Genomic DNA, 20,992 nt, shown 5'->3' on the forward strand with positions numbered 1-20,992 from the left:
AGACTACTTCTGAAACCTCCAGAGGCCAGTGCAGAGAATAAAAGGGTTTGGTATGCTACTAAACTATACAATATGTGACATGCAGATAAGAAAGGCTTCGGACAGCTCATAATTGTGCTGGTTCTGGGGAGGCTTCTATTTGGGACCCCTATTATGACAGCTTCCTACATATGTTTAGGATCACAGCTTGAGTCTCAGCCACCTTAACATGAACACATCAAAAGCACATCCAGCCACTGGATGAGGGATGGTACTCACAGGACAAATCTACCCTAGTGTTTAGTCACTAGGCTCCAAGCAGTCAGGCACAAGCAATCAGGTAAAAAGACTGAATGAACTGTTTCTGAACTAGCAAAGTGGTTTGCAAAGCTGGGATCCATCATGATCCCCATGACAAATAGACTGACTGACCTCTTAGAAAAAAATTATAATTGGAAAAGCCACAGGAGTAAATTCATCCCTAGCATAAGCAGGTTCCATTCCATTTATTTCAATGCAGCAGAGGTTGCGTCCCAGTTCACCAGATGGTGATCCAGAGCAGTTTACTAACAGTGTGTCTCCAGAATCAGAGGGGATTTTTATATTGGTCCCAAATAAAATCTCTTCACTGGCATGAAATGGGAGAAATTGGTTGAAGATCTGTCAAAAAAAAAAAAAAAGGAAGAAGAAATAGTAAGTTTAAAATTATGGTGAGAATGATCCATGCAGAATGATTACCACTATCATTAAAATATGCAACTCATTAATTTTAATTTAATGTAAATGTGTGTCTTTATGGACAAGAGGGCTGCAGCTGAATCCTATGTCACATTTCCCTATTGCTGTGGGGACTTTCCCATCCTGTAGTTGGAGTCCCATCCTCTGTCTCTGTAATGCTGAAAGCCTCTAAAACAATGAAAGTAACTGAGATTGAATAGCAAACAACAAAAAGTTCAGAGTTGATCAGTGATGATGAGAGAACTCCAGCTGGGCTCTCTGGGGAGCAATAATCAAGAATTAAAGTCTTGATTTTTTTTAAGCTAACAAATGAAGCTTCTTTATTCTACTTAAATGGGATAAAAAAGGCCTATTAAATAGAGCTAACACTAGTACTAATCTTCAAGCCACATCCCTGCTGGCCCCTGAGAGAAAAAAAAGAGATTCTAAAAGCGTTTAACAAAACTCACATAAAAAGAGAAGAGCGGACGATAACTCACACAACTTTGAAAAGCTCAACATCAGAAATGGAAAGGAAGAAACAACCTGGTGCAGTGCAGCTTTCCTACCCTGTCCCCCAAATCCTTCAGAGTTCACACTCTGCAGAGAGCCTTGCAGGATGTGAGAAGGGGTGGTCCCTGCCTTTTACTTCCAGGGATTTGATCTCCTGTGCACCCTGCTTTGTTGGGGTTGTGTGTGTTTCTGTCAGGAGTGATCTGAGCAGTGGGGTGGAAAGGGGTGGTGTGCCCATTCCTGGGCAGGCCTGAATATTGGCTCACTTTACTGTCACATTGGCAGCATCTTCTGTATGCTCATTTCCACCTAAATATTGCATAGGGCCTGATTTTGGCCCATAGTGTAAGTAGACCACCATCTACAATCAGTATGCTCTTCTGTGTTACTGAGCTACTCAGGCAGGGGGGAGAAAGGAGGAGGAGCATGAGTGAAGTTATCTAAAAGATCTACCACTCTAGGGATTGTCCCAATCTTCTCCTGTGTGGATGCCAAGTAAATAATATATGTGTAGCTCTGTGGTAGGGAGGGGATTATTATTAAAATGAGAATTGAGGGTAAAATGTCTTCATTAATCTAGAACAGTGGTTCTCAACCAAGGGTCTGGGGCCTCCTGGGGGGCCACGAGCAGATTTCATGGTGGCTGCCAAGCAGGGACAATGTTAGACTCACTGGGGCCCAGGGCAGAAAGCCTAACCCCTGCCATGCAGGGCTGAAGCCCGGAGCCCTGAGCCCCACCACCCAGCGCTGAGGCAGAAGCCTGAGCAACTTATCTTCACAGGGGCCCCTGTGGCGTGGGGCCCCAGGCAATTGCCCGGCTTGCTACCCCCTAAAAACGGCCCTGGCTTTTATATGGAGAAAACAGTTGTTGTGGCACAGGTGGACTGTGGAGTTTTTATAGCATGTTGGGGGGTCCTCAGAAAGAAAAAGATTGAGGACCCCTGATCTAGAACACTGAAATAATGACGAACTTGCTCCCGGGGCCATGTTGTGCAGTAGTTGTGCCATATTCTTATGCTATCCCTCCCGCTGGTGTATTGAGCCAAGCAGGAATCTAGCCCACAGCTCAGGATGAGGAGTTTGGTTTTTTTCCCCCTCTTCATTGTTTTTTTATTTTCATGCACCTCTGCATTTCCACCCAGGATCGGAAAGTGCTGACGTACCATGAGAGAGGCTGTTACCATAGCCTATCCATAAACAGGAAACAGTGGAAATTTTCCAAAGCGCTCCGGATCCTCCACAGCCTTGCACCCTTGTGTAGACATTTGCACCTTGCACAATAGGTGTAAAATGTTACCATTCTGTTTTGGGAGCATTTTACACCCACTTTGCACTGGTGTGAGAGACTACACAAGGTGCAAAGCAGTGAATCTCAGCCAAGAAGTTTAAACCATCTGGATAAGCTTCAGACAAGTCTCTGAACCTTAGGGCTTGTCTACACTGGTGAGCTTACAGCAGCACAGCTGTACTGATGCATCTGAACCTCTGTAAGTTTGCTTGTGTAGCCTCTCTGTGCCGACAGAAGAGAGCTCTCCTGTTGACATAATAAAACCACCTCTATAAGCGGCGGTAGCTATGTCAGCGGGAGAAGCTCTCTCACCGACATAGTGCTGTCCACACCGGCGCTTCTGTCAGTGTAACTTATGTCACTCATACTCCCGACTGACATAACTTGTACCAATAAAAGTGGTAGTGTAGATAAGCCCTTAGAATCTTCTAAGCTTCACCTGTTGCTACCAAAGCTGCTATTATTACAGAATAATGACATACAATTATCAAAGAAACCCTCCCCAGCTAAAGCCAGTAGGAGTTTTGATGCTGATTTCAGTAACAACAGAATCAGGACCTTTGTCTGTGGGTATCAGAGTGTCCTTTTCAAAGACTCAAATCCAGTTCTTAATTTGTAATGAAAGAGGTGTCGGGGCGCGAGCAATTAGGTGTCAGGGCTCAAGCAATTTTTTTACTTTCCTAACTGATGCAGCAAGGCCAGAGGTGCCAGGGCTCTGAACTGCCAAACCTAGAGGTGCCAGGGCTCAGCCCTGGCACAAATTAAGCACAGCCCAAACCTGATTTATATGATTAGAGATTGCACTCAACTAACATCACTGTATATTTTAAAAGAAAATTCCTCTTAATAGCCTGATTTTAAAGTTTTTTACAACATATTTATTATCTCATGCAGTGATGTTTTGTAACTTGGATTTTTTGGCTAACGAGTAGCTCATCTAATGAAAATAATGATTTTTTCATGCTGTACTACATGGTAATTTAAAGCATTTCAATTAAACAAACTGTCTCATTAGTGTGCCTTGATAAAACAGTTGAATTTTCTTTGATACGGTCAGAAATATCTATCATGCTTTTGGGATGCAATCAAACTCTCCAATAAACTTGTTGCTAAAGACGGCTGCCTTGTACCATATACTTTCAGAGCAGTCAAATGACCTAGTTTAGAAGTGTTTGAAGCTATTTTATAATGTGGAATAAGAACAAATTAACCTTGTTTAACAAGTAGTTTTCAATTTGTGTTTCAACATTCCTCTAAGCTCTATCATCTCAGAGGCAGGTTATATAATATATATTTAATAACACTGGAAAGCACCCCTTAAATGATGTACAAGGCCCTTGGTGTGTGGCACTTCCATTGCCCTCAAAATGTATCTTATGCCACAGGGTTGGTTATTTGATTATTCTGTTGCTCTTTGTGTGTATTTAGGTGAGCAAGTCTAGGCACCATTCTTTTCCTCTTTGATTTGTTTGGCCATTTCTTCCAGGTTACAAAGGACTTATTTGAATTAATAAAAATGGCAAAGGTAATGTAGAAATAATTGTAGCAGAAATAACTTTGTGTATCTGTAGCCAAGGTCAGTTGCACCTTCCTTGCAGTGGACTGCTATGATTGAGGCCAAATGTTTCTTTGAGCGTGAGGCCAGATCCTTCGCTGGTATAAATCAGTATAGCTCTATTGAAGGCGATGAAACGATGATTATTTACACCAGCTGAGGATGTGGTTTTCATTCACCGTGCTGTTATTTCCCCCTAACAATGTGTTTCGCGTGCAAAACCCCAACACAGTGCCAGGCTGTGTTAAAGTGGTGACATGCAGGAAGATGCTATAGTATAGCCTTTTACTTTTGGAGTCTTTGGTTCAAATATAGTCAAATATACATCACAGGGGGAAATGAATTGTGTGATCTCATGTTAGTGATAGGATATTTTATCCGTGTCACAGCTTGATTGGTTTTAACTGCTGAAGAGAGATAATGGAGGGGTACAAGAGAACCATGGTTTGTGATATCTTGCAAGTCAGAAGGGAGACATGCTGGCAGGACTCGAATGAGAAGTTTGCACAGACAAATAGACAATCTGCAATGTCTGCTATAACTAGTCTTTTCAGAAAACAGAACAAACAAACCCAAAGCTGAAAAGCCAATTCAAAGGGATCTGAATTTACATGTGTATTTATGATACTGGTAGATCAGGAGCCAGCTCATGTCAAGGTCCCCATGTCACAACTAAACACTGACAAATACATAGCTGGAATCAGTCTGGCTCACCTGTGTTACTAGGTTTCAGAGTAACAGCCGTGTTAGTCTGTATTCGCAAAAAGAAAAGGAGTACTTGTGGCACCTTAGAGACTAACCAATTTATCTGAGCATAAGCATAAGCTGTGTTACTAGTATCGTTAAAATAGGTATTAGGATTGTAAGAATGCATTTGGTGTTTAGACGTTATTGAATGCTAGCGAGTTGTTGCGTGCGTTAATCTCACTTATAATGTCTGTATTCCACATTGTAAGATTATATTTAAGCATTTGTAGAGTAAGCCTCTGTGACTGTGTAACTCACCAGACATGAGAGAGACATTAACTAGTGTGAAATGCTGGTCTCCAACAGAAGGTGTTATGTCCTATCGGACAAGGAAGGCTCATTGACACCAGATGAACTATTATTGAACATTACAGAGGACAAAAGACTTTGTTGTTTACACACACACCCAGGAAGATTAGTGATGCAAGTGAAAGGCTTTGTCTACACTAGGAACTGAATAAAACTTTTGTCATTCAGAGGTGTTAAAAAACACACACACACACCCCAAAAGACAAAAGTTTTGTGGATGAAAAGCGCCTGTGGGAACGGCGCTTGTCAGCAGGAGTGCTCTCCCCTCCCACAAAGCTACCTCTGCAGGTTGGGGCATCAGCGGGGAGGACACGTTGCATTCCTGTGCTGTGATTGGCCTCTGAAAATGTACAGAACACACAACCAATTCGGGGTTTGTGCCCTGGTTTTTAACAGTCTGTTCTTGAGCCATGGCAGGACAACTTGACAGGGTTAAAACTCGATCACTCCCTGCACTTTCAGCAAACAGACCAAAAAAAAAAAAAAAAAGGCTGAGAAATCACAGGGACCTGGAGTGCCCTGCCCCTCCTCCCTTCCCCCGTCCCCCAATATCTGAGCATGGAAGGCAGCATCCACACAGGGATCCCCTCCCTCTCACACAACGGGATGCTTGATGGGGGGAGACAATAAGTATCTTTAACACCATTTTACAGCTGGGGAAACTGAGGCACAGGGAGGTGACATGACTTACCCAAGGTGACCCAGCAGGCTGGTTAGCTAAGCCAAGCATAGAATTCAGGTCTCCTGAGTCCTAGTCTAGCATGCTACCTGATAGGCCACCTAGCCTCCCCTAGAAGGTGGGAAAGGAAGGATGGCCCAGTGGTTAAGGCACTAACCTGGGCTCAACTGATCCACATTCAGTCCTCTGCTCCACCATAAATTTCCTGTATGACCTTGGGCAAGTCACTTAGCCCCTCTGTGCCTCCGTTCCCCATCTGAAAATTGGGATAATAGCCATGCTCTACCTCACAGGAATGTTGTGAAGGGCTCAGGTACGACAGTGGTGGCTACCATATAGGTAGTCAGACACCTCCATGTCCCTTTCTCATTCTGTGGACCCCAGAGAGACCTCTCTGTGGGTCCAATATCTATGTTGGAGGAGGGGATGGAGACTAGGGTTTGAGAAGATGCTGTAGAGAACTTGGGTGGACACTGAATTTTACTCGGTATCTTTTCTTTTACAGACGTGTGTAACTGACTTAGGAGCCTAAGTCCCATTTTCAAAAGTGACTTAGGCACAGGAGCCTCTCATTGAAAGTCAGTAGGACTCACATTCCTCCCTTCTTGGAATCATTTTTGAAAACAGGACTTAGGTTCTTTTGGTCACTGTTAAAATAAACACCATGTGTTTTTTAAAATCCTTGTCAGACTAATAACACCGTTGTTACTACATATGACGGAATGTTACAAGTCAAATAGTGTTTACTTTCTGCACTTGACTCCCCTTCAACAGTAGAACTAGACTGGACAATATCACTTTCTGTTTCTAATGGTTTTTGCTTGATGGTTCTCATATACCAGCAGAATGATCATATATTTGGGTTCGAGTATTGCAAGGAAATATTTATATCCAACACACAAGCCCCTCATTTACCCACCCCTGCTTTTTAAGAAGGGCTAAATTCTAAGCCTAAAATAAGCAGACAGTGTCCCTTTAATCAAAATTTAATGCTTGTTTTCTATCTCCTCCAAGTACTTACAAATCTAAAGCCTTTGGAAAGAAACAAATCATTAGTGCTGCTGTTTTCTTCTGGTTTCCAGCATGTGGGAAGTTTGACCCTGAGGTATCATGTTAATTTGTTTATTGTTTTGTTATACACAGAGCCCTTTTTGCAGCCATCTGTCACAGTATTTCTCGTTTTGTTGTTTAATGGGGGCCGTCTTGTGGGGAAAGTACAGAATGAGCTAAAATCTGCTTGAGCACAAGATAAGGCCAAAACACTTCTTCAGCAGGGTACAAAAAGCATCTGCTTGCATCCTCCAGTTACAGAATAGAGAGGTCCACAGAAAAACACTTCCAAGCATGGCAGAAATATTCTGTACTGTTGTGTAAAGTCTTGTCACTGGTATGTCGGATGAAGCAGAAGTTGGCCATTAGGCCAGCGTTTTCAGAAAACACTCAGTTCCCATTTAGACACCTAAAGAAGTGGCCACATTGAGTGCTGAGCTCTTCTGGAAATCTTTGGCTCTGAGGTTGAGAACTGAGCACAAGAAAATCTGGCCCTTTGTGTGTCCATGTACATCTCGGAGTCCTGTACAAGGAGCAGCTCATCAAGGAGAAGCCTAACTGAGACAACCAGTTTGTCACAAACTCATGAAAAGGTAAAATCTCCAGGGGGTTTCTCTCCACAGAGTGAGGTATAATGTTGTAGAAATATTTTGTGTGTTCTGTGCCATACATGTAGCCAGCTGATCATAGGCATAGATATCTAAGGCTGCCTTAGCTTATTGATCCAGGTTTTCTGTTACAGTGGGAAGTTTTGTATTGCTAGCAAGCAGTGTGACTTGCTGTATTTTTCTTTACAAAGCAGAAAGGGAGAATCTTTTGAATTAGCCATTACCACCATGCAATCTGCTTAGTGCAGTTGGAGGCTGATGGGCACTGTATTGTATAGCATCATTTCCTTGTTGCACACACAACATCTAATTTTTTTACAACAAATTTCCATATGTGTTGCACATTGCATGGGTATAGATAGCCCTTAGTTGTTTTATTTCCAGGCTGTAACACTATCTATCTAGCTAGATTAAGTATTTATACCACATTCATTGCCCCATTCTTGACAGCTCCAAACTTTAGTAATTTTTAGTCCCTAGAGAAAAGTAATGTTCTGCAGTATGCTGTCTAAAGTCTTACTGTTCTTCTCTTATCTATCAATGAGTAATGCCTTCCTTGGGGCTGTGCAGGTTTGTAACTACCCCACAGTGTGAGCACGGAGGTCAAATTCAGCCCTAAATGAATGTGCAACACACTGATGTAGGGAGGGCAGACAGCTGTTCTTCAAGTTTTGGATCACATAGTAGCGTGATATTCTTTGGTTCCCAGTGTGCCTGTGATGATGTTGCTGTCCTTTTCAGCATTTCCACCTTGGTACATATTAGAAACCAAACCTGAGGTTTATTTCGGTTGTATTGTGATCTAGAGGTACAAAGGCAGTTTTCTCTACATTAAGCAAAAAATCCTTACTTTGAGGAAAGAGGCATTATGGGCCAACAACTAGGCCACTCAGCTGTGACTCCAGAGATCTGAGTTTCATTTCTGGGTCTTCTACTGACCTGCCCTGTGACCCTGGGCAAGTCACTTAGTCCCACATTTTTGAAGGTATTTAAGCATTGTTCTGAAGACTAAGTGCCTAAACCACTTTTAAAAATGAGCTTTGGGTTCCTAAATCACATAGGCTTTGCAGTGCTGAGCAGAGCAACACCAAAATACCTTTAAAAATCTGGGCCTTAATCTCTCTGTGCCTCTGTTTCCCCTCTCAGCCTTAATCTGTTTTGCCAATTTAGCTTGTAAGTTCTTTGGAGCAGGGACTGTTTCTTACTATGTGCTTATATAATGCCTCACATAGTGGGATCTGATCCCAGCTGAGACCTCCAGGCAGCACAAATAATATACAGTATTATTATTATTCAGGGAAATGACAGGTTGGCCTATTTGCCACTTTTGGTATTATCATTATTTTATTATTTATTTGGTGCACCTAGAGGCCCCACTATGCTAAACACTGTGCAAACACCTAGCAGGAGGTAGTTCATTCCCCACAGAGCATACAGTCTTAACAGACAAGACCAACAAAAGGTGGGTGAAAGGAAATATTATTATCCCCATTCTACAAATAGGGAACCCTGAGGCACAGACAGATTTAAGGACTTCCCCAAGGTCACACTGGGAGTCTGCCGTAGAGTTGAGAATTAAATGTTGATCTTCAGAGTCTCAGTCCATAGATCATCCTTCAGTACAAGACAGCTAGTTCTGCGTCGTTTTAACATTTACTTAGCTAAAAGCAAATGAAACAAAATGATCCTGTCACCCTCTTTTCCTCTTTAAAAAAAAGATGTGGTAATGGGGGAGGGGCAGTCTGTTTCATATTTTTAATTCAGTAATGTACATGATTAATGGGGTGATGCATTCTTCTCTCTTCAGATGATAATAAAAAGTGATCAAAATGGATTTTTGTTATCCTCTGGGCATTAAGAGCTTAAATGCAAAATGCATGACTTATTATATCTAGCCAACACTTAGGGGTAAATATTCAGCACGGGGAATTAGTTGTTGTTAATTGGAGTTGTGAGCTGAATTCCCAGGGCACTGTACCCCTTTGTTTTAATATTGAAATAGGGAGAAGCCAGCACTGTGATCTAGGAAAGCATGTGTATTATGCTCTGTAAGCTGGAGTGCATGCTAAAAATCTTCATTATCTAAATGCTTAATTGCAATTGTTTGAGACATACATTTAAGGGAGAACTTGCTAAATGCACCCTGGGAGGTGTTTAAGGGTTTTTTTTTAATGGGTTATGAACATCTCTTCCATACACTATTTTGAAAAGTTGGGGCCAAATCCCTCGCTAGTATAATTACGCATAGCTCTATTGATTTCAAAGGTGCTAGCTGATTTATACTGGCTGAAGATATGGCCCCACTGTTTTTCATCCATTGTCTAAATGGATAAAACATTGCATAGAAAATGCAGGGGGGTCAATTCTGGTCTCAATAACTCATGTGCAACCCAAACTGAATTCACTGGGGTTGCATAAGAACTGAACTTGGCCTTTATCTTTTCCTAATAGTAGTTCCAATTAGAAGGTTTCACTGCAACCAAAATGAGCAGTTTTGTAATGGGTCTGCTTTACAGTGGCATATTTGAGGTTGTTACAGAATCTACATCCTTGTACAGTATTTCAGCTTTCTCATATGCATTCCCCGTCTCTCTCTGAACAGTTTTTAATTACTACAATAAAAAAATCTCTCTAACACATTTAAGAGACCCAAGAACACCCTGAGTCTGCACTTCAGGTTTTTGTCCCCTGAGCCAATCCAGGCTGCACATGCTGAGAAAATGATAAAGTAGCAATCCCTGAAGTAGAGGCCACAGGTCAGACATCTCACATAACACCCTCTTTTAGCTGATCCTCCTTGCATGGTTAATTGCCAGTGGTATAATCCAAAAAGTAACAGATAAACCCAGACTAACCTTGCCTGTTCCTGTCAGTAAAACATCACAAAGAAATGTTCACAGTGCTCCTGAACGGCTCAGAAAAATAAGCTGAGATGTTTAAATGACTTATAAACCCCTTAGACTATCTCACCTGCAAATCCTTCCTGTACCTCTTCATTGATCTTTAACTTAAGAGCACAAATACATATTTTTAAAGAAAAATTGACTCATGATTGACATTTCATCATCCCTTGCCCAATATTTGGTGCATTTGCTAATGCTTCACTGTTCTTTAGGCCTCAAAGTGGGACACCAGCTCCCTTGGGCTCTTGTCCTGCTGTCTACTCAAGTTACAGTTCAGTCCTGTGCTCACGCACTGAAATCAAAGGGAGTTTTGCTATTTATTTCAATGGGAACAGAGTCTAGCCCAGATCATTCTTCTCTGCCTTGGCGGGCTTTCTTTTACCATGTGGCCAAATTGTTTGAGTCAGATCTTATTCAGTGCTTGGCGTTTTCATAGCACATATGGTCTCTTAACTGATTAATTATCCTCCTTGCAACATACCTCCAAGATAGGTAAGTATAAATTATTACCCTGTTTTGCAACTGGAGAAATAGGAAGCAGAGATATTAAGGGTGAAAATTTAATCAACTTTATTGCCTTGGGTTTTGAGTGCTCATCTTGAGACAGCTTAATGTGTCTTATGTTGGGCACTCAAAAATTGGGGCATCCAGAATCAGTAGCCACTTTTGAACATGTGGCCCTAAGTGATTTATCCAAGCCCACAGAAGGAAACTGTGTCAGAATGAGGATTAGAATTCTGTAGATCTTGCCCTCCTGGCCCTGTGCTTAGGACACTGAAGCACACAGTTGCTCTATAATGTAGGTTAAAAATAAGTATGTTCCTCACTTTAAGACACATCCATAAATGAGACAAAACAGGAGATCCTGAAGAACTGTGGAGAGGTTTCCAGCACAAACCGCTCTGGAAATTGTGAGTATATCATATAGTAATGTGGCAAACAAATAGCCTGCAGCACCTCCCAGCATCCTCTGTACATTATTGCAAGAGGGGTTTTATACAGAGTGACATGAGCTACAAACAAAATTAATTTGCATCTCACATGAAGGATAATATGTAGCTAATGCAAAGGGTCTGCACAATTATGAATGCCCCACTGTAGCCTCATAGTAGGGATCTCAGGGCAGAGTGGAGCGAATCCTGCACTGACTGTGTACTGAAGTGAAGGCATCTGCACTCATCACACATAGACTGGTGTAGATAGGAGCGTGGGGGCTGGACCAAGGTTGATGCCACTGTGTCAGCAATTACGTGTCTTCGTAATTGCTGACACAGTGGACTGAATCCCTGCATATGTGATGTGTGAGGCCAGTGGCCACTACAACAGCTTAGGTGGAAGAGGCTGTGCTGGCTTCCAAGGAGGATCCGTGCTTTAACCCCATGCTCTGCCCACATGTTGGGTGTTGTATTCCATCCCATACAACTACTGTGTGGAGATTTACACAGAGCCCATTTAATTGAGTTTAGTGCAAGACAGGTTAAATTTCACCTCCAGAGAATAGGAGGATTGCAGGTCTCCTCCAGACGGTGAGACTTTTTTTTCCAGGGTAAAGGAGGAACTAAGCAGGTACACAAATGGGGCACACCTATGTTGGTTTTATTCAGCAACTTTAAGCAAACTCGGTGCTCTAATCAGCAAAAGAGAAAAATAAACAGCTGAGCACTATAATTCATTTACACTTCAAATATACTTTTGAGTTGGTTATTCCTCAATTAATCAAATAGCTGGTGTATCCCTAAAGTAGTATAAAGTGACACATTGTGTGAAATCAATTTTCCCTTCCAAAATCATTAAATTCAGTAACCTGTGACTACATCCCTACTAATTCTGGTACCGGTCCTTTCATCCTCCATTAACTTTGGCGCGCCTAACAGGCTGTCAAAAATAATTTCCCAGAACGTAAATAATTCAGAAATTAAAAATTAATAAATAATAACAGAGAGCTACTGGGAGATAGACTGGGTCAATTAGTCGGCTCTGCATTCTGTTTCTTCGCAGCAGGGAGGTAGCCACATTCGTTACTAGAATCTTTCCTCTGATTCCTAGGTCTGATTTACGGCTCTTCATTACTGGATCCAGTCAGACACAATTACCTCCATCACCATCTCAGTTCCTAACTTCAAAGAAACACACATTTTCTTGTCTGCTTTTTTTCTCCTTGCAGCAGCCTCAGCTTGACGTCCTGGAATTTCTTCCACGCGGACTAATTAATAAGACTTTGACTTATCATATTCACTTCTCTTCTTTGATGTCCTACCTTAGTCAATCATCCTATTTAATTAGAATTTCAATGATAACTTTACTTATCTTGTGGCTAGATGTAAATTAAAATAACGGGATTTTAATTCTCTTTCTTATGAGGTTATGACATTTTTGACAGAAAAAGTTTCAACCCAAATACGACATTTATGAACTTTCTATGCTAGACGTGCATTCTGCTAAATTGTTTTCCCCATTGCTACAAAATAATTTTGCTTGTTTCACAAGCTCCACTGAAATGGAAATGAATCCGGTTACTTGTAATGTAATTTCTACAAGTCCATGTCATGAAAGGTTACATTAGCTTAGATGAATACAATTGAATCATGAAACACGTCACACAGTTAACAAGAAAAGATTATGTGATTTTGTTTTTTAGACGCAAGAGTTTCAAAGGGGCACCAGATTTTAGGACTTTTCCCTCTCTGCCTTTTTAGTCAATTCATAGCACATACCATAAAGATTTCTTGCTTTCTTTCCTTATGTAAACACCCAATCCTGCTGTTCTTATTCAACCAATACTCTGGGCCAGGTTTTCATAGACACTAAGGCAGTGTTTCCCCAACTTGGGACGCCGCTTGTTCAGGGAAAGCCCCTGGAGGGCCGGGCCGGTTTTTTTACCTGCCGCATCCACAGGTTCGGCCGATCGTGGCTCCCACTGGCTGCGGTTCGCTGCTGCAGGCCAATGGGGGCTGCAGGAAGCGGCGCGGGCTGAGGGACTTACTGGCCACCACTTCCCACAGCCCCCATTGGCCTGGAGGGACGAACTGCGGCCAGTGGCAGCGGCGATTGGCTGAACCTGCGGACGCGGCAGGTAAGCAAACCGGACCGGACCGGCAGGGGTTTTCCCTGAACAAGTGGCGTCCCAAGTCTGGGAAACACTGCACTAAGGAGTTTTAGTGTAAATGAGAGTAAGGAGAGTTGCAGTCAGTGAAAATATGGACTGAATGAGGACTACAAGTCAGGCCCTTAATGAGAAATGACAGACTTTATAGAACATGCATATGAATAAATCACAGGATGACTGCAGTCCATTCAGCATCTTTTCATCCCCAAACACATAACTCAAGGACTGCTTAACTGTGAATAGTAAAGGTATCTAGTGGGGTGTTTTTTTTTTAATCCAGAGGAAGAAGTTTCGAATCTATTGAAAAAGGTGCTTAAATGTCATGCTTTTCAGTATGGTATCATGAAGTCAAAGAGCTTCTCTACACACACAAATTGTACTGCTTTAATTATACTGGTATAGCTACACCTTGGACACAGTTATACTAATACAAAGTTGTCTTAGACCAATATAGCTTATGTGTGGGTTGTACTGCTTTAATTATACTGGTATTATACCTCTATAACCTATATTGGTACAAGATAGTTTTAAAGTGGTATAGCTGCATCTACATGAGGGGTCGTTCTAGTAAGTAAAAGCTCACACTCCTAAATGACACAGTTATATCAGCCACAAAAACTATGTATAGACCAGTAAACTCAATAAATGCCACCTGTCCGTTATATATAGTATGTCATCTTACAGGTTTTCTTCCCCATTTATTTTCATCCCCTTCTGTCTAGTCTATTGTACCCTTTACCTGCGTGCATCCTCTCCTGTCTAGTCTCTTGTACCCTCTACCTGTGTGCATGTATTCACCTCTGCTGATGCAATGTGTAGCCACACTACCAGTGAGAGCTCACACAGTTGAATGGGGATTCACTCTGGGACAGAGCAGGCAGCGTTTGCACAGCAATCTTCCACAGAGCTCTGCAAGTGGAGAACAGCTTCTGTAGCTGGGGCTCAATAGGTTCAACATATTCCCCAGTTGCATCTAGGCTTTTTTCTCTTCCATACTTATTTGCGTGCACATACAGTGCTTGCTTCCCCCACGTCTTTTAGAATTTTGGCAGACTAGGTGAGTAAATCAATGAATGAATAAGAGATTAAATAGTAGTTCGATCTTGAAACAAATTTTATGAACTAGAAGAGCCCATAGGACTGCAGAAGTCTACTAGCGAGCAACATCACCACAGGGGCAGAGGACCAGCACAGTGGATTCACAGTGGAAGCCTGCAAGTACTAGACTACCAGAATGAGACAGGACAGCCAGGAAAAGGAAAGGAGGTGGTGAGAGGATACCTTCTGAAAGTCCAATTATGTAAGCCTTAGAGCTCTTACCCTGTGACTTCAAGGGAGCTACTAGTGTGAGTGAGTGTTCTCCAGTGTGAGTATGGAGTATGGGGTTGCACAACTGAGGATCTTGGGAAGGGAGACGGTCATGGAGGAGGACTGTATAAGGAAGAAAAGAGCAGTAGCTAAGTACGGGGGCAGGGCTCAACAGCCTTTGGACTCTCTTCTGGTTTATGCCTGAAAAAGGGTTTCAGCTGGTCTTCTCTAGGGATCAGGAAGGGAATTCCCTCCAGTGGGAGTGGGGGTAGTTTTGATCTCCTTCTGAAGAATCAGATATAGCCACAGCTGGACATGGAACACTGGGGAGGTGGGCCAGGGCTATGAGGTGGCACTGAACATTCTCTCTTTCAGGTGTGTCATAAATATAAACGGAAGGGTAAACACCTTTAAAATCCTTCCTGGCCAGAGGAAAAACCCTTTCACCTGTAAACGGTTAAGAAGCTATGATAACCTCGCTGGCACCTGACCAAAATGACCAATGAGGAGACAAGATACTTTCAAAGCTGGGGGGGAGAAACAAAGGCTCTTCCTGTCTGTGTGATGCTTGTTCCGGGGACAGAACAGGAATGGAGTTTTAGAACTTAGTAAGTAATCTAGCTAGATGTGCGTTAGATTCTGTTTTGTTTAAATGGCTAAGAAAATAAGCAGTGCTGAATGGAATGTAGACTCCTGTTTTTTGTAATTTAAGGTTTTGCCTAGCGGGGATTCTCTATGTTTTGAATCTGATTACCCTGGAAGATATTTACCATCCTGATTTTACAGAGGTGATTCTTTTACTTTTTCTTCTATTAAAATTCTTCTTTTAAGAACCTGATTGCTTTTTCATTGTTCTTAAGATCCAAGGGTTTGGGTCTGTGTTCACCTATGCAAATTGGTGACGATTTTTATCAAACCTTCCCCAGAAAAGGGGGTGTAGGGTTTGGGAGGATTTTGGGGGGAAAGATGTTTCCAAGCGCGCTCTTTCCCGGTTATACATCTGTTAGACGTTTGGTGGTGGCAGCGATAAAGTACAAGGGCAAAAGGTAAAATAGTTTGTACCTTGGGGAAGTTTTAACCTAAGCTGGTAAAAATAAGCTTAGGAGGTTTTCATGCAGGTCCCCACATCTGTACCCTAGAGTTCAGAGTGGGGAAGGAACCTTGACAAGGTGCTTGGCTGGTGGATTCTTGCTCTCATGCTCAGGATCTAACTGATTGCTGTTTGTAAGGTCGGGAAGGAATTTTCTTCCAGGTCAGATTGGCAGTGACCTGGGGGGATTTTTGCCTTCCTCTGCATCATGTGGGTGTGGTCACTTGCCAGGATTAATCATTTCCCTGCCATTTCAGGGGCCTTGGGCACTGGTGCACCTCAGTCCCTTGTCTTCTTTACCTGTGATGCATAATAGTCTAGTCTCCTGTGAGCTGTAATACTTTGGCCTAATTTCAGATGTTGGGTTTAGTGTGCGGGGCGCTGGGTGACATTGGTGGGATGTGATATACAGAAGGTCAGACCAGATGATGTGGTGGTCCCTTTTGGCATTAAACTCTATGATTCAAGATGTCATGAGATGATCTTAAAATATTTACAAAGCACCTAGAGGCCTGGTTCAGTCGAGAAGTTTTGGTTATACTTTGCTGGCCAATGCTAAATGCTGTTGTTCATCTTTCTTAATATCCAGGATAAATGAATGAAGAACTTGGAATTTCTCTGGGGATGAAGCTTGGGAAAAAATTTGGTGCAACATAAAGTGCACTTCACCTTCACCTAACTGTTACCTAACACAAAACAAAGTATTGAGTAGATTCTATTGGAAAAGACCCTCTTGTACTCAAATAAATAAAATATCTTTCTGAAAAAACTGTCATGATTTTTGCCTGTCTGTACGTCTCTCTCTATCCTATGCTCATCAAGAGGGTATCTCAGTGTATATGACTCCTGGCATGTAGCCAGATTGTCTCATCTTTGGAGGAGGGTAAAAAGTCCACTGGAACTTCTGTGAGGTTCTTTGTACAGGGAATCTTCCCTATCCACCTCTGAAGAGGGAGGGGTTTTCAGTTTTGCAATGAAGACAAAAGAATGGTCTGGACACCATACGAAGCAAAGGCTCTCTAGGGAAATAAGATTCACTCCCCCCAGACCTATGCACCCAAGGACATCACCGAAGGAAATGATTCTTCAGTGATGCTCCTGGCTTCCCATTCCCTGTTGAGAAGTTGTGCTGCATTTGACTGTCATCCCTCACCAGTACACTATGCTTCATCCAAGGGGAGCAGCAGAAGTTAATGCCACACGTCAACCACAGTGCCTCCAGAAAGTCAGTTCAGCCCTGTGAAGTAGTGGGAGCAATAAAGGGAGGGTCAAATCACTTGATCATCACTAATCTGTACAACACTAGTTACATTCTACTCTAAGAACATAAGAATGGCCATACTGGGTTAGACCAAAGGTCCATCTAGCCCAGTATCCTGTCTTCCAACAGTGGCCAATGCCTGGTGGCCCAGAGGGAATGAACAGAAGAGGTAATCATCAAGTGATCCATCCCATCACCCATTCCCAGCTTCTGGCAAACAGAGGCTAGGGACACCATCCCTGCCCATCCTGGCTAATAGCCATTGATGGACCTATCCTCCATGAATGTATCTAGTTCTTTTTTGAACCCTGTTATAGTCTTGGCCTTCACAACATCCTCTGGCAAAAAGTGCCCGGAGCAGGGGATGCCAGGCCCAGTTCAGAGCTAGCCAGGCCAGGACCACAGGGCCAAGTAGGAACGAGTCAGCGGCAGGCCCTGCCTTGCACCACCCGGAGGGAACCTGGCAGCAGCAGCGAGAACCATACGAACAGAGCCCCGCTCTGCCCGAGAGACACCCAGCACAAAGCATTAGCTAATCCAAAGCCCAGCCGAGCAGTATCACCTGGGCTGCCAGGCTCAGCCGCCAAGATCTCTCCCCTCTCTAGCACTCCTTGGCCACCCACCCTGCTGCGCTCAGCCTTCTGCTCCCCGCAGGAGCCAGCTGCTCTCTGCCTGCAAGCCCAGGGACCCCTTGCTGATGCGCCATGGTCTCCTGGATAATCTGCCGCGTGGTAGTGCTGGTCTTTGGGGTGCTCTATCCGGCCTATGCCTCCTACAAGGCAGTGAAAACCAAGAACATCCCGGAATACGTCCGCTGGATGATGTACTGGATTGTGTTCGCAGTTGACTGTGCATTGTGTGAAAAAAATACTGCCTTTTCTTTGTTTTAAACCTGCTGCCCATTAATTTCATTGGGTGACCCCTAGTTCTTGTGTTATGAAAAGGAGTAACTAACACGTCCAAATTTACTTTCTCTACACCAGTCATGATTTTATAGACCTCTATCATATCTCCCCTTAGTCATCTCTTTTCCAAGCTGGAAAGTCCCAGTCTTATTAATCTCTCCTCATACGGCAGCCGTTCCATACCCCTAATTATTTTTGTTGCCCTTTTCTGAACCTTTTCCAAGTCCAATATATCTTTTTTTCAGATGGGGCGACCACATCTGCACGCAGCATTCAAGATGTGGGCATACCATGGATTTATATAGAGGCAATATGATATTTTCTGTCTTATTATCTATCCCTTTCTTAATAATTCCCAACATTCTGTTCGCTTTTTTGACTGCCACTGAACTTTGAGTGGATGTTTTCTGAGAACTATTCACAATGACTCCAAGATCTCTTTCTTGAGTGGTAACAGCTAATTTAGATCTTGTCCTGAGGTGACATGTACCCAGTCAATATGGGGATAGTTGAAATTCCCCATTGTTATTGAGTTTTTTATTTTAATAGCCTCTCTAATCTCCCTGAGCATTTCACAGTCACTATCCCCATCCTGGTCAGTAATATATCCCTACTGCTATATTTTTATTATTCAAGCATGAAATTACTATCCATAGAGATTCTATGGTACAGTTCGGTTCATTTAAGATTTTTACTTCATTTGATTCTACACTTTCTTTCACATATAGTGCAACTCCCCAACCAGCACGACTTGGTCTGTCCTTCTGATATATTTTGTACCCTGGTATTATGTGTCCCATTGGTTATCCTCATTCCACCAAGTTTCTGTGATGCCTATTATGGCAATATCCTCATTTAAGACGAGGCACTCTAGTTTGCCCATCTTATTATTTAGACTTCAAGCATTGGTATATAAGCACTTTAAAAACTTGTCACTTTTTGGCTGCCTGCCATTACATGATGTAATTGATTGTGACTTTTTTCATTTGACTGTTTCTCATCAGATCCTACCTGTATTTTATCATCTTCCATCCTCTCCTCCTTATTAGGACATAGAGAATCTCCATTTATAGTTCCTCCCTTAAGGGATATCCGAACCACGTGCTCCTCTGCACCTGTCGGCTTTCCTCCAGCCCTTAATTTAAAAACTGCTCTACGACCTTTTTAATTTTAAGTGCCAGCAATCTGGCTCCCTTTTGGTTTAGGTGGAGCCCATCCTTCTTGTATAGGCTCCTCCTTTCCCCAAAGTTTTCCCAGTTCCTAATAAATCTAAACCCCTCCTACATACACCATCATCTCATCCACGCATTGAGACTCTGCAGTTCTGTCTAACTGGCCCTGTGCGTGGAACTGGAAGCATTTCAGAGAACGCTACCAAGGAGGTCCTGGACTTCAATCTCTTACCTAGCAGCCTAAATTTGGCCTTCAGGATCTCTCTCCTATCCTTCTCTATTTCACTGATACCTACATGTACCATAACCACCGGCTTCTCCCCAGCACTACACATAAGCCTATCTAGATGTCTCAAGAGATCCGCAATGTTTGCACCAGGCAGACTCGTCACCATGCAGTTCTCCCGGTCTTCGCAAACCCAGCTATCTATGTTTTTAATGATCAAATCGCCCATTACTAATACCTGTCTCTTCCTAATAACTGGAGTTCCCTCCCCTGGAGAGGTATCCTCAGTGCGAGAGGATACCACAACATCATCTGGAAGGAGGGTCTCAACTATGGGATCGTTTCCCTCTGCTCCAGTTGGATGTTCTCCTTCCCTGAGACGTTCATCCTCCTCAACAGCACAGAGGCTGTCAGACCGGGGTGGGACCATTCTACTGTGTCCCGGAAAGTCTCATCTAGGTACTTCTCTAGCTCCTTCAGCTCAGCCACCCTGGCCTCCAAAGCCTGTACATGGTCTCTGAGGGCCAGGAGCTCCTTGCACCAAATGCACACATACGTTACCTGCTCATAGGGCAGGTAATCATACATGCTGCATTAGGTGCAATAAACTGGGTAGCCCCCACTCTGTTGCTGGACTTCTGCCTGCTTTCTCTTTTTACTGCTGCAGCTGGTTTCTTTCTTGTTGTTTTCTTTTTACCATGGAATGTTTTTTAGCTTAAGTTTAAAGAAGTTCAAGGAATGTTAAGTATGCAGCACCCCCACCCCCCCGTAAACTTCCTCACAAAACTTTGCTGTTCGCTAGCTCCTCTGGTCGCTTAGGAGCATGCTTTTTAAAGCCATGGTCTTCCTGAGTAGCCCCGCCCCCTGGTTCAAGGTTTATGGGTGCTAAAGGGCTTAGGGATCAAAGCCTCGTTAAGAAGCTCTCAGCCTTGCCTAGCAGGCCGCTTGGCTCAGCACCCACACAGTCAGCACACTGTCCCTCAAACAAACAGACCACAAGCAAACACACCAACACAAACACACACACACAACAACAAACTTACCCTAAGGGTCATGTAATCGCTCCTTCTTCACCTGGAGAAGTCCCTCGCAAAATTCCTCTGTTAGCTGCTCCTGTTCACTAGCTCCTAGTAAGCTTCTTCTTCAGCTTGAGGGTCTGATCCACCAAACCAGATAGTATTAAAAAAAGGTTGCCATCAAACTAATATTTAAAGATGCATTTGTAAACTCGTTTGACAGTCCTGTTAATCGTACAAAATAAATTGCATGTGTTTTAAAACAATAGGCCAGACCCTCAGCCAGTGTAAATCAGCACAAGTTCATTTACTTCCATGCAGCTACTTTTATTTACACCAGGTGACGTTGTGGCCCAAATTTGCTAAGTCTAGGTAGTATCGGTAACTATTCCTTGCTAATAAACTGTTGCATTTCCAAACTACTTCATCAGTAATTTAATAGTGTTGTTCTTTAACAATTGGGTTCTGTTACATTTTTATATTTAGAGCATGATTATTTAATGTAATTTAATTGGTTTCCTTACTCCCCATAGGGATCTGGACCTAGAAAGTTCAAATTA

General features: G+C 42.9%; 1 protein-coding gene across 2 annotated transcripts in view; it reads right to left on the reverse strand.

Annotated features, from left to right (window-relative positions):
- Positions 1-463: 463 nt before the first annotated feature.
- LOC311519225 (uncharacterized protein) overlaps positions 464-20,992 on the reverse strand; it is a 40,250-nt gene continuing 19,721 nt past the window's right edge. The window contains exons 3-4 of one of the 2 annotated variants that reach the window (XR_014711232.1): positions 20,460-20,572; positions 464-639 (exon numbers count right to left, since the gene is read on the reverse strand). Coding sequence is in view for 1 of the 2 variants with exons in the window: in XM_084625518.1 (XP_084481644.1) it covers positions 20,560-20,572 (13 nt within the window). In the remaining variant the exon portion in view is untranslated. Of the gene's footprint in view, positions 640-20,386; positions 20,573-20,992 lie in introns of those variants that run through there. The other variant, XM_084625518.1, reaches the window with a different exon arrangement.

Source organism: Lepidochelys olivacea (genome assembly GCF_965140295.1).
Source record: "Lepidochelys olivacea isolate rLepOli2 genome assembly, chromosome: 4".
In the NCBI taxonomy this organism is placed as follows: Eukaryota; Metazoa; Chordata; order Testudines; family Cheloniidae; genus Lepidochelys; species Lepidochelys olivacea.